The sequence below is a fragment of the Eptesicus fuscus genome, chromosome 22 (assembly GCF_027574615.1).
Source record: "Eptesicus fuscus isolate TK198812 chromosome 22, DD_ASM_mEF_20220401, whole genome shotgun sequence".
NCBI classification, from domain to species: Eukaryota; Metazoa; Chordata; class Mammalia; order Chiroptera; family Vespertilionidae; genus Eptesicus; species Eptesicus fuscus.
The window spans coordinates 19654131-19671234 of NC_072494.1; the positions used below are offsets into that span (position 1 = coordinate 19654131).

At 40.5% G+C, this 17104-nt stretch overlaps 1 protein-coding gene across 5 annotated transcripts in view; it reads left to right on the forward strand.

The window, feature by feature from the left end:
• Window positions 1-17104, forward strand: part of LOC103289977 (rab GTPase-activating protein 1-like) — a 438759-nt gene that overhangs the window by 116012 nt on the left and 305643 nt on the right. For all 5 annotated transcript variants that reach the window (XM_054712112.1, XM_054712113.1, XM_054712115.1 and 2 more), the window contains 2 exons: window positions 4439-4532; window positions 7729-7879. In XM_054712112.1, the coding sequence (XP_054568087.1) occupies window positions 4439-4532; window positions 7729-7879 (245 nt within the window). The remainder of the gene's footprint in view (window positions 1-4438; window positions 4533-7728; window positions 7880-17104) is intronic.

Sequence of the window (17104 nt, forward strand, 5' to 3'; positions counted from 1 at the left end):
GTCTAGCGCCGCCGGGAGGTGCACGGAGAGGGCGCCCGGGCCTCCGTCCGGTGCGCGGTGCGCGCGTCCCGCGGAACCAGGCGCGCGAGGGCCGCGCGGCTGGGACGGGCGCTGGGCGGCTGCCGAGCTCCAGGCACCGCCATCGCCATGTTCCGGACGTCGCCGCCACGGCGTCCCCCCAATTTATACTTCTTAATCCCTTGAATTCAGTCAACTCTACTGAAGTCTAGCGCCGCCGGGAGGTGCACGGAGAGGGCGCCCGGGCCTCCGTCGGTGTGCGGGGCGCGCGGCCCGCGGCACCAGGCGCGCGGGGGGCTGCGCGGCGGGGACGGGTGCTGGGAGGCCGCCGGGCTCCGGGTGCCGCCGCTGCGGCGGCGTCCCCAGCGTCCCGGGCCGGGCAGCCTGCGGGGGCGGCGGAGTTGCGAAAGTGAGTGAGTTTCCCAGGGTTTCGCCCGGAATGGGGTTCAGTGCAATCGGAGCCGGTGTTCAGTGCACTCCAGAGCCTTTATCTCCTTCCTGCCAGTGAACTCCGGCCAGGTCATCAGCCGCCCCCTCCTCTCCAGTTCCATCCTCCCCGCAGGCGCGTGTGCTCGTGTCTCCGCCCGTTTCTCCATACCTCAGGCTTTTACGGCTTCCCCGACTGTCCCCGTGGCCTTCTCCTTCCCCCCAGCTGTGGGCATTTCAGTCCGCCAGCTCTCCTGTGGTTCTGGACGATGTCCGTTCTGACCTCTAGTTGTATTTTTGAAATTGTTGTGCCCGGCTGCAGGTTAGGTGTTTAACCTATGCCGCCATCTTGGTTTCTCTTCAGTGAATCTTTGAATTAGAAGAGACCTTCGAGTCTTCTGCTGCTTGTTATATGCAAGGCAGTATATTGTATGCTTAAGAACAGTTCCAGTCTTTAAGGGCTTACAGTCTGGAAATAAATAAAATAAAATAAATTCAAGATGTTAGAGGTACAGACACTCAGAGGAAAACAGGTTGAATTCCAGTGGTTAGAATTTGGATTCCCTTGAAGGCTACACAAAGTAAGATTTCTGTTGAATATTTATAATGGTCATGTTATTCAGTTGGGTTAAAACTGTCTAAGAAAACTTGAGTTTCATTCTCAGTACTTTTCTTGAAAAGAGGATGATACTTTGCATAAGTAGAATAATAAACCCGAATCATAGAGTGATGCAACATATTGCCTTTCTTTTCACTGTGACTAGCAGCCCTATTTTAGGGCAAAGAATAGAAGTATGGATTGTGGTTTGAATTCAGTGGAGTATCTGACCTTCATATAAGTCACGTTTTGTATGTTGGCCTTTATCACATTTTTTAAAAGGAAAGGAATATATTCTAAGTTATAAATGTACTCATAGGAGATTAATATATCAGATTATGAGAGCTTTTCAAATTGGAATAACATATGTAGAACAGCAATTCTCAATATATGGGAGTGCATTGTTACTTCAGAGGGCATGCCCTTAGTTGAGAATTCACTGTGCACATTGAAGAATATCATTCATGAGAATGGGCTACATATGTGAATGATAGAGAGGGAGAGCCACTGGTTATAGATCACTTATGCTGAGATTCTTTGGCCCTCCATCCACATGTGGATTTATGGAAGGCTTTTTGACTTCTGCAATACAACTCCACTTTGCCACCATTCATCTAATAAGTATGCAGAGGAAATGGAGCTTCTCTAGCCACAGTGAAGACCAAGAGGATACTTGACACTTGCCAGTGATCTCAGTTTTGAAGGGTCTGTACTACAGACTGTGAAAAATGTAGACAGATGATATTCAGGATGTTCCCTCTAAAGGAAACATTAATGATTTATTCTTCTGTGCTTTTAAGCGGGATTCCTGGATCAGCTCAGATCATTAGAAAGCCATCTGTAGTTCAAGTTAGTTCCTCAGTAGGTTTTATCAAACTTATAAAAGTTTAATAAAATTTTAGTGGGCCACATGCTATGGACACAAAAATAAATAAGACTTGACTCTTTTCTTTGAGGAGGTTATAGTCTAGAAGAAAAAGACCCATAAGTAGCCAATTTTAGCAAAATGTAGTAAATGCAGTGATAAGATATGAACAGGGTATAATATTAACTGACTAAAAGGAAATTAGTTTGGCCTGGCTTTTCCATTCTTGGCTTTGGCTCCAGCATGTACTAGATATTGGCACTTGGCACAGACTGGTACCTGCTAATGCTAAGCCCAGCCTCCTTTAGAAATGTGGTAGGGAAAACTATACGGAGAGGTAGTATTTGACTCTGGACTCAAACTGAGATGGAATCCTATCTCTCTATTAGCAGGGTAACCACTGGCAAGTTACTTAATCTCTCTGTGCCTCCAGTTTTTAAATCTTCTAAGTGGGCAAACTAGTAGTGACTACCTCATTAGGTTGTTTAAAGGATGAAATGAGATAATGCCTGTAAAACTTAGAATAGTGCCTGGCATATAGATTTTATTTATTTATTTTAAATTTATCTTTATTGTTGAAAGTATTACAGATGTCCCCTTTGTTTTTGTGTGTTTTTTTTTTTTCCATTGACCCCTCCACCCTCTACCTGCCCCTTCCAGGCCTTTACCTCTGTGTTATCTGAGTCCATGGGTTATGCATACATGCATATAAGTTTCCCAGTTAATCACTTCCCCCAACCCCCCAATCCCTTCCTTTCCTCTGAAATTCGTCAGTCTCTTCCATGCTTCTATGTCTCTGGCTCTATTTTATTCATCAGTTTATTTTTTTTTCATTAGATTCCACATATGAGTGAGATCATGTGATAATTATTTTTCTCTGACTGGCTTGTTTCACTTAGCATAATACTCTCCAGGTCCATCCATGTTGTTGCAAATGGTAAGAGTTCTTTCTTTTTTACAGCTGTGTAGTGTTCCATTGTGTAGATGTACTACAGCTTTTTTATCCACTCATCTGCTAATGGGCACTTGGACTGTTTCCAAATCTTAGCTATTGTAAATTGTGCTGCTATGAACATAGGGGTGCATACATTCTTTCTTATTGGTGTTTCAGGTTTCTTAGTATATATTCCTAGAAGTGGGATCACTGGTTCAAATGGGAGTTCCATTTTTATTTCTTTAAGGAAACTACATACTGTTTTCCACAGTGGCTGCACCAGTCTGCATTCCTACCAGCCGAGTACTAGGATTCCCTTTCCTCCACATCCTTATCAACACTTGTTTGTTGATTTGTTGATGATAGCCACTCAGACAGGTGTGAAGTGATATCTCACTGGGGTTTTAATTTCCATCTCTTGGATGATTAGTGACTTTGAACTTTTTTCATATGCCTTTTGGCCTTCTGTATGTTCCCTTTGGAGAAGTGTCTGTTTAGATCCTTTGCCCATCTTTAAACTGGATTGTCTTCCTTTTGTTAAGTTGTTTGAGTTCCCTCTATATTTTAGAAATTAACCCCTTATCGGATGTATCATTGGCAAATATGTTCTCCTATGCAGTGGGCTCTCTTTTAATTTTGCTGATTGTTTCTTTTGCTATGCAGAAGCTTTTTATTTTCATGTAGTTCCATTTATTTTCTTCTTAGTTTCCTTGGCACTAGGAGATGTAGCTGTAAACATATTGCTACGAGAAATGTCGGAGATTTTGCTGCCTATGGTTTCTTCTAAGATTTTTATGGCTTCACGACTTACATTTAAGTCTTTTATCTATTTTGAGTTTACTCTTGTGTATGGTATAAGTTGGTGGTCTAGTTTTATTTTTTTTTGCTTGCACCTGTCCAGTTTTCCCCACACCATTTATTGAAGAGACTGTCTTGACTCCATTGTATGCTCTTGCCTCCTTTGTCAAATATTAATTGAGTATAATGGCTTGGGTTGATTTCTGGGGTCACTGTTCTGTTGATTCACATGCCTGTTCGTGTGCCAGTAACAGGATGTTTTGAGGACAGTAGCTTTGTAGTATAACTTGATATCTGGTATTGAGATTCCTTCAACTTTGTTGTTCTTTCTCAAGATTGCTGAGGCTATTTGGGGTCTTTTATGGTTCCACATACATTTTTGGAGTGTTTATTCTAGATCTGTGAAATATGCTGTTGGTATTTTAATAGGGCTTGCCTTGAATCTGTAGATTGCTTTGGGTAGTATGGATATTTTAATGATGTTAATTCTACCAATCCATGAACACAGTATATTCTTTCACTTGTTTATATCTTCCTCTATCTCTTTTTCAGTGTCCTATAGTATTCAGGGTACAGGTCTTTTGCCTCCTTGGTCAAGTTTATCCCTGAGTATCTTAATTTTTTTGTTGCAATGGTATATGGGATTGTTTTTTGTGTTTTTTTGTTTATTTCCATTTCTGAGAGTTTATTATTAATGTATAAAAATGCCATTGATTTCTGGGTATTAATTTTATATCCTGCTGCATTGCTGAATTCATTTTTTCGTAATGTTTGTTGCTTTTGTGTTTTTTTTCTGCAGAGAGTGATAATGAACTCTCAAGTGGAACAGGTGATGTATCTAAGGATTGTCCTGAGAAGATCCTGTATTCCTGGGGAGAATTGCTAGGAAGATGGTAAAAATTTATTTTCCTTATTGAAAATGTTTACATAATTGATGTTGAGTTAGTTAGATTTTATATTATACTAGGGGCCCAGTGCATGAAATTTGTGCACTGGGGTGGGGTGGGGTCCCTCAGCCCAACCTGCCCCCCTCCTGCAGTCCGGAAGCCCTCAGGGGATGTCCTAAGCTGCAGTCTGGCCTCCCTCTGCAGGAGGCAACCGGGCTGATCAGGGGAAGGTGCCACCCCCATCACCCCGCTGCTGCTGCCACTGCCAGCCGCCGCAGCCGCCAAGGTGTTTTCATGAACACAGACTCCAGTCCCTTCACCACGAAAAAATGTCTGTGTTCGCTCTGGGCCTGCTCAAGCTGTTCCATGGCGGCTTGGGCATGCCCCCTGTCTGTGTCCATTCCGGGCCTGCTCAAGCTGCGCCGCAGCGGCTCGGCCAGGCCCCCCTGTCTGTGTCCCTGCCCACCAGCTCCTGCCTTCATGTGCCTCCATTGGGAGCGGCCTCTGCCTCCAAGGCAGTGTGACAATAGCGCTGGGCAGGCCTGCACACACCTCTGCTGGGGGCGGAAGTCTCCACCCCCGTCCCCGCCCACCAGGTCCTATGAGCGTGCAACCTGTTGACCAGTCATGACTGGGACACTGTTAGGACCAATTAGCATATTACCTCTTTATATATATAGATAATTTGTTGTATTAAAATATGTGTTCATTTATCTTAACATTTTAATGAATTTTTAAAAACATAAAAGTTAAAATAAAATTCATAAATACTCTTTATGTTTATCTAGGTCTTCCCCCAGTATGGTCTTATATAACTTACTTTTGAAAGATATATTTGCCTTATTATTTCTCCAGGCATAACATTGCTCAGAGCAGTCAGTTTTATGCTGTATGCCAACACACATAGATAGCATTATTAAAGGGTTACATTTTCTTTCTCTACTAAGACAGTTACCATAAAAAGGGCTGTAGAGTTTAGAAATACTCATTTCATCACTGATTATAAACTATAACTCAGCGTGTTTTATTCTTTCTGACTATATTACTTTACATTTTGGGATTTTTTAATCTGGAACTATCAAAAAGAGGTACTCTGTTAATATTTATTATAATTAAGTTTTTAAAAAAGATAATCATGATGTCATATTCTGATAAAATAAATAATCTTGCCAATGAAAAGATTCTGCTATGTCAGTGTAGACATATGGAAAACACTATTTTTTAATTGAGTATACATATCAGATTATGTACATGCAGGTAGTCCAGGAGAAACTACAGAAAAGTTTTTTAAAAAAATGTACTATAAAGTATAAGAACAATTAAACTACTTTTATCTTAAGAGTCAAATGAATGCTTTTTTTTTTATCATGATCTCCTGTACATATCCTAAGAGACTCCTGAGTTAATTTGAAGATGTGTATTTATAGATCCAAGGGTTGGAAGGTTTATGACTTTTCATTATAAAATCTGGAGACCAGGTTTGTCAAGTTCCTAACCAAAGTGTTGAGCCTATTATGTTTGTAAGGAGATACCCTAAGAGGAAGAGAGGGCCTGCTACCTCGCCTTTATTAAGGAAAGAAAATTTGATTTATTGTACATGTACAAATATAAAAAGAACACATATCAGAATTTGTTTAGCTCATTAATTCATAGGGAACCAATAAGATATTAGAACCAATCAAAATGAGGATTTGATTTAGAGATTTGTATTCTCCACCTGACAATCCATTTGCATTGTATGAACAGGAATCACTTGAATAGCTAGCTAGGTACAAAAAAACTTTTGCATTATTATCAGTTTTCTACATATTATCTTCTATTTGCTGAGAGTTGTGAATTAGCCTATTCAAAGACAAATAAATACACTCCTATGGCAGCAGATAATTCTCAGAAACTCCAGCATTCCATTGAAAGGATGTTCAGCAATCTCTTTAGTCCATGGTAAAAATTTTCCACAATTTTTCCCTATATTATATCCAGAAGTTAATTTATTGTTGACCAACCTAAATTTATTTCACATGTTTTTACTGATTTTGTTTAGTGTTATTGTCCCTATTATTTTATGATGAACAGTTTTCAATTTAGATGGCCCTGAGTTAGTGTTATAGTAAAACTATTCATGACACTTCTTAAAGACAGGTAGACTTCATCAAAGGGGGCGGAGCTATCTTGATACAGTTATAGGGATCACTGAAGTGGGTCTTGCAGTAGGGGAGAAAGATTGGGCTCAACTTCAAATACAGGGGGGAAAAAAGTGTGAATATACAGCTAGGGAGCAAGGTGGAGGTCAGTGGATGGAAAATTACTAAGCAGAAACCTCAGGGGTAATGTGGGATTCTGGCTAAACTGACCTAAAAAGTTTCTTGCTGAAGACAGATCAGCATGCTCAGACATCAGTGGGTGTGTGGAAGATAAGGAACCCAATTAGAAATCAAGCTTGATCAGATATGGAGGATGGGGGATTTTGTTAAGGCATTCTCAATGTTTAACTCACCTTGGCACCTGGACCCCTGGTATCTGGTCCCTTTGTCCACCCATTATCCCTACTTCCCTTTTGGAACACATAGGTTCATCACTTAGAGGGCACAAAACAGTTAGTCTGGGGGGTGGTGAATGCTGCTGGGATCCATTTGTCCTGCTGGTGCCCAAGACTGCATTCCTGTAGGTAAGTTCCCTGTTAAAACTCTAAACTGACAAGCTGGACTTTGTCTGCATCATTCTTTGGCCTCTCGGCTTCTTGGGCGTTTGGGGGCATGTTGATCCTGAGCCTGTGATCCACTTTCAGCTTCAGGGTCACTTCCCCCCCCTGCAACGCACACACTTATCCAATTTGCCATACATTCATCTCAGGAGATTCAGATGGTTCTTTTCGTGCCTTGAAATGCTGCTTAGAAATATTTAGTTAATACACTCATTATAATGAGTAAGTTCATAGGGTGATTTATAAAAAAGTAAATGAGAGGAAGAAAAACCTTTCCTTGATGGTGGAATAAGATGGTTCACCAATAAAGAACATAAGATCAAGGAACATAGTCAAAAACATCACAGAGCTTAAACTCTATCATTATCGCATGCTTTCCCCCCATATCTCTCTTGACCCAAGCTTATACTTTATGTAAACTCATTAATATACTTTTCATAGCAATAGCAGTTCAGCAGTGGTGAGGGGTGTATGAATGTTTTATTTTCTTGTTTTTCTCAGGCACAATAACCTTGGTGCACGACCGAAAGGACTGTCCACGCTGGTGAAGAGTGGCGTCCCTGAAGCTCTGAGGGCAGAGGTATGGCAGTTGTTAGCAGGCTGCCATGACAACCAGGCAATGCTGGATAGATACCGACTTCTCATCACAAAGGTAGGAAGCTATTTTCATGTTATGCTCCTGGACAACATTTAAATCGTAACTCCAATAATGCTTTGGACCTATTTCAAAATGCTATCGATGGGGTGCAGTGAATAGTTCTGCCTTTTGTTTGGAACCCTTGCTGGATAGTGGAAACAATACACCATAGTCAGCTGCGAACACTTTATGCCTTGGCTTTCATTTTTTCCTGTTAGTGACTTTATAATAACTATTTACTAAATTGGAATATATTTATATTTTAAGTGAAATAAAGTAACCCCTTTTTTGTTGTTGTTTGAGATTTATGTAGTTATACTTGTTCACAATATACTTGGCTTCTAGTATAGTTTTAAAATCAAATTAACTTAAAATGAATTAAAAGGCCTTCTGTGCCTAAATGACCTTGCACTTCAATGATGTGGGCAGCATTAAATCTACAGATTCAATGTAGATTCTTTTGCTTAGGTCTAAAAGGATGATTTTAGAATATGGTAAAGGTCATCCTCAATCCTAGACTGTCTTTGTAGGTCTCAGCTCCTAATTTCTTAATCTACTCTAAAATGTAGATTTTGAAATAATAGCAACTTTAAAAAATTTTTAATTCATAAATGTGATTTTTTGATAACTAAGACATTGTTCCTCAGGATATATCAACATTTATAATTCCTTAACTCCTCTAATTCCTTCTTCACTTCCTTCCTTCTTTGCCCCATCCCTTCCACAAATATTTTTGAGTGCCTAGGATATTCAGTCACCACTAAATTTAGATTTTTAAACCATCTTTTATAATTAATGTTTTCTACAGTGGCATGTGCAAGGTGATCCATGGGGAAGATGTCTAAAGTTTCATTTATATATTTTTTAAATACAAACACACAAGGATATGAAGCTCTATTGATACTTGCTGTGCTGATATTTGCTGTGCTGTGGTACTGAGATCTCACTAGGTCCTTGGGCCCGATGGCCACTTGTCCCATGTGGTTCAGGAGTGATCTGAGAGAAGAAGGGGTTTGCACACCTTGGAGCTGAATAACAGTGGTGCTGACACTCATATGTTCACTTTCAGAATATTACAGTTTTTTACAGTTTACATGTGCTTGATTATGTGGGTTTATACGTTATCTAGTTTTAATTTAACCTTAACTCACAGGATGGATGAGCGCTTTGAAAAGTTGCTGTCACATGATGTTAATAGCAAGATGTTTAAAAAACACTGATCTATTCCTTCAAGTAAGAAATAATGTTATGATGATGGATGACAGAGCACCTGCTGTGGAAATAAACTCATTATAGAGAATGGCATTTGACATATTTGGCAATTTAAATACCACATTGTGATTTTTGCCACTGAAAACTACATGTGTGTTATTATAAAAACTCTTTATGTCTTCTTACTTAAAAACCTGAAATCAGGAATTTCAAATATGGTTAAACTAGTAGCCTGTTTGCACAAAGATTCGTGCAATAGACCTTCATTCACCTGGCTGCCTGCACCAGTTTTCTGCCGGCACCGGGGACCCAGGCCTTGGCTGTGGCCACCGCCTTCTGCCTTCTTTCAGGGTCCGGGCTTGGCCCTGGGCGGTGGCCTTGGGCTCGGCCGCACCCAGCGTCCCTGTGACCCCCAGGTCGGCTTCTGCGATCGGCGCAGGCACCCCGCTGGCGCCCAAGGCCGGGAAAGCCTCGGGCGGCTTTCCCGGCCTTGGGCTCCGCCGCACCCCAGTGTCCCTGCGATCGGAGAAGGCACCCCGCTGGCGCCCAAGGCCGGGAAAGCCTCGGGCGGCTTTCCCGGCCTTGGGCTCCGCCACACCCCAACGTCCCTGCAACGGTTTCCTGGTGGGCGTGGTTGATGGGCGTGGCTGGTTGGTGGGCGTGGCTTGGGCATAGCGAAGGTGCGGTCAATTTGCATATTTGTCTATTATAAGGTAAGATTTGTACAAATAGTTGCAGAGAATTTGGAGACTGAATGTTAAAAATAAAAAAATAACAGTATAATACAGTAGTACTGGTGTGTAATAAAAATAAATGCTGAAAGAAATAGACATATATTGGAAGTTTATGCTCAGAAAAGTTTTTATTGATGGGGCTATCTGATAAAAAATGTGCAAAGACCATAATTCTGGATGTCAGATCCCTTTTTCATATAAATAACAAGCTGTACATTTAATGGCTGCTTATGGGGTAGCAGCTGGAGGCTTTGTTAATTCATACCTTTCAAGATTTCAGACTTTGGGGGAAAAATTAAAATATTATTTATGAACTCCTGACACTACAGTGTATGCTCATATATGTGATAAAAGTTTTACCATATATACCAAACGCCACGTAAGGAACGTGCCCAAGGTCCCAAGCTAGTAAGTAAGGAGCCGAGCTTAGAATTTCAAGCCATGGTCACCCTCCATAGTGAGCACCAACCTTTCCTCCTGGATTTGAGTCTCACTCTTCCCACATATTAATTTGTGATCTTGAGAAGTTATCCCAATTTTCTAAGCCTCAGTTTCATCATTTGTAAAGCAAATGATGGGATTGTTGTGGGAATTAAATAAAATGATACAGTGCTTGGCATGTAGTAAGTATTCAAGATTAGCTTCTACTATTTTTACTAATATGATATTACATCATGAACATGATATTAGTGATAATGGCTATAGTGTCAGTGTATACTTCTACTTTAATATGTGTGACAACTTCCAGTCACATAATTTTCATAAGAACCCATGATGTGAATAACAGCTGATGGAATGGAGAAGAAATCTTTTTAGTAGAAGCATGAAGTGTCAGATTTGTCTTTTTTGTGTGTGTCTTTTTTTCTGGCTGGTATATATCATGTAATATTTGAATTCTAAAACTTGACTTTGTAATGATTTCACGAGTTATTATTTTAGTGGTCATGAATATTCAAGTATATTATAAAGTCAAATGATATTCTCTAAAAGTCACTCCTAATGACTCTCTGATATAATCAAAATTGCAAGGCAGTCATTAATTTCATTCACTTGTTAACACACTCATTTATTCAGTAACTCTTTTTAAAAAATTAAATCTTTATTGTTTGAACATATTACATACATCCCCTTTCCCCACTTAGACCCCTTCTAACCTGTCCCCAGAATTTTTATTGAGCATCTTGTATGACTGCACTCTCTATGGTTTCTAGGGCTAGGTAGAGGAAAAGAGTTCATACTGCTTTTGAAGAGTGTAGCTTTGGGGGAAGCCAGGCCTATACACAGATAGGTCGAGTATATTCTGATATAGGGTAGAATAGGTATCTTAATCATGTGTGTGGAATATAGATGAAGTAGTGACAGTTCTGCTTGGGTGAGCCAGGTGGGAATTAAATATGTCTGAGCAGCCTAGGAGAGGGAGTGCATTGTAAGGGGGCGTTTATGTAATGACTCACCTGTCAGTGAGTGACTTGGTTGGATTATCCAGGGAGTCTTAGAAAGTGAAATCTTTCCTTCCCTCACTCCCACCCCAGTTATCCAACTACATCCACTGTTCACAGATCAATGCTTGTCCCTTGCTAAATGGGAAGAATGTAATACAAGTTTATTCTTGTTAGAGTAAACATATGAAATGAAGAACTGCAGAAAATATGTTGTATCAAAAAGGTATCATAAGAGAATATTTAATTGATAACCTAGGATTGATGTAATAGAGTTTTATCAAGTAATATAATGTCTACTCAATAAATGTTTGAGTACCTGTTGTTTAAGTTCTGTGCTAGGATGGTGACGCATATTAGTTTTCAAAATCAGTGAACTGAAAAATACCCTCTATTGGCTAAATATAAAACAGTATAAACTTGCAAAGAAGAAGGCCAAGTTTATAAACTGCAGAGAGCATATGCTCGAACCTCTATCGGAGAGCAAAAAGGGCAATAATTGCCAATATTACTTTGGCAGTTGATGCAAAAATATTTTTGGAATATAAATAAAAACCCCAACCATTTAAAGATTCTGCAAGTCTCTGCTTTCTTGAGCATTGTATGAACAGATAAAGCTTCCCGTGTTTATCCTGGTCAGATTATTGGTACTGCTCAGCATAAAGCCTGTCTTCTCTGTCCTCCAGTGCGTTATTGTAGCCGATGGCTTTTAATAAAACAAGTAGCTAAAGAAATATTTTTACTCTACTTTGTTAGAATGTACTATAATTATAGTTATGGACAATCTCAAGAGGAAATGCTTAAATTGGTACTGTTCTTATGATCGAATAACGTTAGATGCATATGTAATTGAAAAGTGAAAATATGTTGTCAGTTATGTATTTTTTATTTGATAAGCTTTTGCAACCAAATTAAACTCTGGACATCATTTAGTCAGGTAGATGTCTGCTTTTTCTTTACAAGGTTTATTTTTTAAAAAATTCACTGCAGTATGTTAATCAACCAACGCTCAACACTAGATTTCATTGAGAGGCAGGGCATTGCCTAATTACACGCTGCTCTAGTCTCTGTCATCACCTCATCTAGTTGAGGAAATGAGCTTTTTGATAGAATGGGGTTATTCCAGCTGGGTCTGTACCATTGGGATGTATAAAATCCATGGACTCTTGTACTGTTGCAGCCATAAAATTTACAAAAATTTCTCCAGAAGATTTAGAGTTCTTTAAAATTTATTAATTAAAAAATAAGGTGAGCAAGGAGAATAAAGAGCACTCACTATATTGTACTGTAAATACCTTGAACATGTAGATATACCAGAAGTTCTTTATTAAAGGAAAGTAAGAATTATTGAAAGAAATTTTAAAAGAAAATGTACCTTTTATTTTCTCTTTTCTTGTGTAATAAGGGTGGTGGTTTCTTACCACATAATTATATCTTCGCATATTATTAATTTTTCACAGTAGAATTTTAATCAAATTTTCTCAGTCCTCATCCCTTGTGCTTTTTCATCTTCTATCATATCTATACTGACACCTGCATGTAAAAACTAGAACTAAATGTGAATCTGAGAACTAAAAGTTTTCCCCCAGTACTGACATGTTCCTGCAAAAATTTAAAAAAATATCCTTAATTATTTTCATACACTGAAGTGATAATGTTCTGTTTCTCATAACAAATGTTAGTTTCATTATCTTTTAAACAAAGTTAGTAGTTTGAGGTTAAATTGAAATGATGATTTTCTAATGTTACCTTCATTTTCATATGATGGGATTAGAGTAGGAGTACTCCGTTTTGAAAGAAGATTTTGGGGCGATTGTTGAGCATAGATGATTCAGTGGCATAAAAGCTATATTTATAGCCATAGACCAGGGTAAGAGGAAAGCAGTTATATTTTTCTTAAATCTCAGAAATTTTCAGGAGCCTGGGATTACAGTGTGACTCCTGGATCCCAACTTCATAATAACTTTACTGATCATATTAGCACATATTTCTAGAGCATATATATTTATACTAGAGACCCGGTGCATGAAATTCATGCACGGAGGGAGGTTGTCCCTCAGCCCAGCCTGTACCCTCTCCAATATGGGACCCCTTGAGGGATGTCCGACTGCCCGGTGGGATCGGGCCTAAACGGGCAGTCGGACATCCCTCTCACAATCCAGGACTGCTGGCTCCCAACTGCTTGCCTGCCTGCCTTCCTGATTGCCCCTAACCGCTTCTGCCTGCCAGCCTGATCACCCCCTAACCACTCTGCTGCCAGCCTGTTTGCCCCCAACTTCCCTCCTCTGCCGGCCTGGTCACCCCTAACTGCCCTCTCCTGCAGGGTTGATCACCTCCAACTGCCCTCCCTTGCAGGCTTGGTCCCTCTCAACTGCCCTCCCTTGCAGGCCGGGTGCCTCCCAACTGCCCTCTCCTGCTGGCCATCTTGTGGTGGCCATCTTGTGTCCACATGGGGACAGGATCTTTGACCACATGGGGGCAGCTATATTGTGTGTTGCAGTGATGATCAATCTGCAGATTACTCTTTCATTAGATAGGATAGAGGCCTGGTACAGGGGTGGGGGCCAGCTGGTCTGCCCTGAAGGGCGTCCCGGATCAGGTGGGGGTTCCCTTGGGGTGTGGGGCGGCCTGAGCGAGGGGCCCGTGGTGGTTTGCCCCCTGGCAACCCAAGTGGAGGCCCTGGTATCTGGAATTTATTTTCCTTATACAATTGAAACTTTGTAGCCTGGAGCGGAGCCAAGCCTGGGGCTCCCTCCGCGGCCGGCAGCCATTTGTGTTGGGGTTATAATTGAAACTTTGTTGCCTTAAGCGGGTGGGCCCGGCCAGGGTGTGTGGAAAGCTTTGCTTCCCCTGTTGCCGGCGGTAACCCTGGCCTGCTCTCTCAAGCTCCATTCTGCCGCCATTTGTTTGAATTTGTTTACCTTCTATAATTGAAACTTTGTAGCTTGAGTGGAGGCTTAGGCCTGGCCAGGGCAGGCAGAAAGCTTGGCTTCCTCTGTTACCTAGGAAACCTTGCTCTCTGTGGCTGTAGCCATCTTGGTTTGGGTTAATTTGCATGCTCGCTCTGATTGGATGGTGGGCGTGGCTTGTGAGTGTTTCGGATGTATGGTCAATTTGCATATTTGTCTATTATTAGATAGGATTGTACTAGTACCCCAGTGCACAGATTTGTGTACATTGAAAGGAAATGAATTAGAAGGTGTCAGTGGGGCAGGACTGGGTGAGATGGGCTGGACACACCCTGTAGCCAGCCCCCAGCGGTCCCTCCCAGGCTGGCCGCACCTGGGGCGTCTGCGGAGTGAGTGGGGTCCCTCCAGCAGGTAGGGTCCCTTGGCCTGGCCTGCGGGGATTTGGCCGAAACCGGCTCTCTGACATCCCCCAAGAGGTCCCGGATTGCGAGAGGGTGGAATCAGGCTCCCTCCTCTCTGGTTCCGGGTGCATCACCTGAGAACCGCTGCTGCCAAGTGACTGCAGCTCGGCAGCTCCTGTGTTGAGCATCTGCCCCCTGGTGGTCAGTGCGTGTCATAGCTACTGGCCGGTCAGACGGTTGGACGGTTGCTTAGCCTTTTATATATATAGATAGATTGGATAATATGGTGTGATGAGTTTTCTCCAGGGTTTTTGCTTTGGTTTTGATTTACTTTTCCACGCAAATTTAATTTTAGATATGTTTACCACTAACTAGTGCCAAGGTTAAAAAAGGGAGAAATAGCAGATACCTATGAGGCAGGTACCCAAAGTCCACCCTACACCAGTGTGTTACATAGTTCTGCTCATGTTTTGGTACCAGTTCCATTTTGCAGCTTCTTGCTTAATTGCATCATGAATCTCTCAGTATCTTCTCTTCCTTGTTTTGTGTCTCTTTACAGTTTGTATGTCTTTGTGTCTTCATCATATCTTCCTTTATACCTGCCTTTTTTTTTAAACAGAGCTCTAAAAAGTGGTTTTCATTAATTGTTATATTTGCTTGGTTTCATGTTCCCTGTGAATTTCTCAGATTAGGCTGCCTTTTAGTTGTTAATAAATGCAATTGTTAATAAGAAGAATAACCATATGTATGGCTGTTAGTTGATTTTTAAACTGACAAGATAGGAGACTGTGTCATCTTAGAGAGGCTGTCATTTTGTTTTACTTTGTATCCCCAGGGCCTGGCACTAGTCCTTAATAAATATCTATTGAATAATTAAATGAATTAAACTCTACAGGGCAGTGCTCCATGATTTAAAAAGCTTTAAAAAATGTTTTTATTAATTTTTCTTTTTTTTCTTTTTGAGAGAGAGAGAGAGAGAGAGAGAGAGAGAGAGAGAGAGAGAGAGAGAGAGAGGAAGAAGAGAGAGGGAGAGAGAGATAGAAACATCCATGATCGAATGGCTGCCTCCTGCATGCCCCTACTGGGGATCGAGTCCGCAACCCAGGCACATGACCTGATTGGGAATTGAACCAGCGACCTCTTGGCTCATTGGACGTTGCTCAGGAAGCCATACTGGCTGGGCCAAGTCTTAAGATTTTCATCACATTTAATGAGTAGCTCTTAGGGACCACCCTTCAAGAGTAGGCATTGAAAGTTATGGTTATTCTTCTTATTTTTAATTTTTTTCATCACCATTTATCCCCCCTATACCACTTTCCATCTCCAATCACCATTCCTCCACCCTGCAATCACCATACTGTTATCCATGTCAATGAGTTCTTTCTCTTTTTTTCTTGAAAGTTGTCTTTTTAATTTGCTTAATTTTTTCATTATAAGAGAATTACTTCTTTAGAGCTTTTGAAGAAGATATGCAATTGTTAATGTGTATACTTAAAGATCCCAAAATATGATGTGTAATATGTCTCCTATTACAAACATCCAAGTTGGTTACAAACATCCAAGGAAGTAGATACATCCAAGTTTCTACTTCCTTTTTCCATCAAATAGAGAAAAATAAGCAGATGGAAAAAAACAATAGATCAATGACTAAATTTAAGGTATTGTTAGCCATAGAATAATGTAGTTTCTTTGTGAAATGTCTTGAACTTCTTTAAGAAGATATTAGATAAATACCATGTTAAGGGGTATTATTAATGCTGCAATTTTTTCCCAGACATTAAAGCTTTATTCCATAATCTGCCTTTTGATTTAATTAATATTAATTCCACAGAGTGCTTCAAACTAAGCATTGTAATTAATTTGATATGTTATACTTTTAAAGAAATAGTTGTACCATAACAGTTTTTATTCTTATTGGGTTCCTTTTTTCTTTATGTTAAATCTTTTTCTAGATTCATAATCAGTTGTTTTTTTTTTCAGAAATGCTTCTATTATGTGCATAATAGAGTCTAACTTTTTATTTTTAACGAATAATGAATACACTAGGTAAAAGTTGCTCAAAATGTTTTTATTCCTGGATTGGAATATTATGGCTATGCATATTTACTTGTCTATAATAGAGAACTTTACTTGTTACTACTGTCAGAATAACTCAATCACTTCTACCCTTTACAAGGCTGATCTCTGTCATGTTTATGAAAACTACTTAATATTTTAATAGATGACTTTTACCTTGATATCAGCAAAAATGATGTAAAAAGGAGCAATTCAATTTAACTCTAAATACTGAGTTCTTTTTTGAAAAGTATAATGCCAATTTTTATTTTACTTTATTTTATAACTAGAGGCCTGGTGCACAGATTCGTGCACCGGTGGGGTCCCTCAGCCTGGCCTGTGCCCTCTCACAATCCGGGACCCCTTAGGGGATGTCAGAGAGCTGGTTTCAGCCCAATCCCCGCAGGCCAGGCCAAGTGACCCACTGGTGCATTGATTCGTGCACAGGGCCTCTAGTATGCATGTAAGATCTTTGGTTAATCTCTTCCTG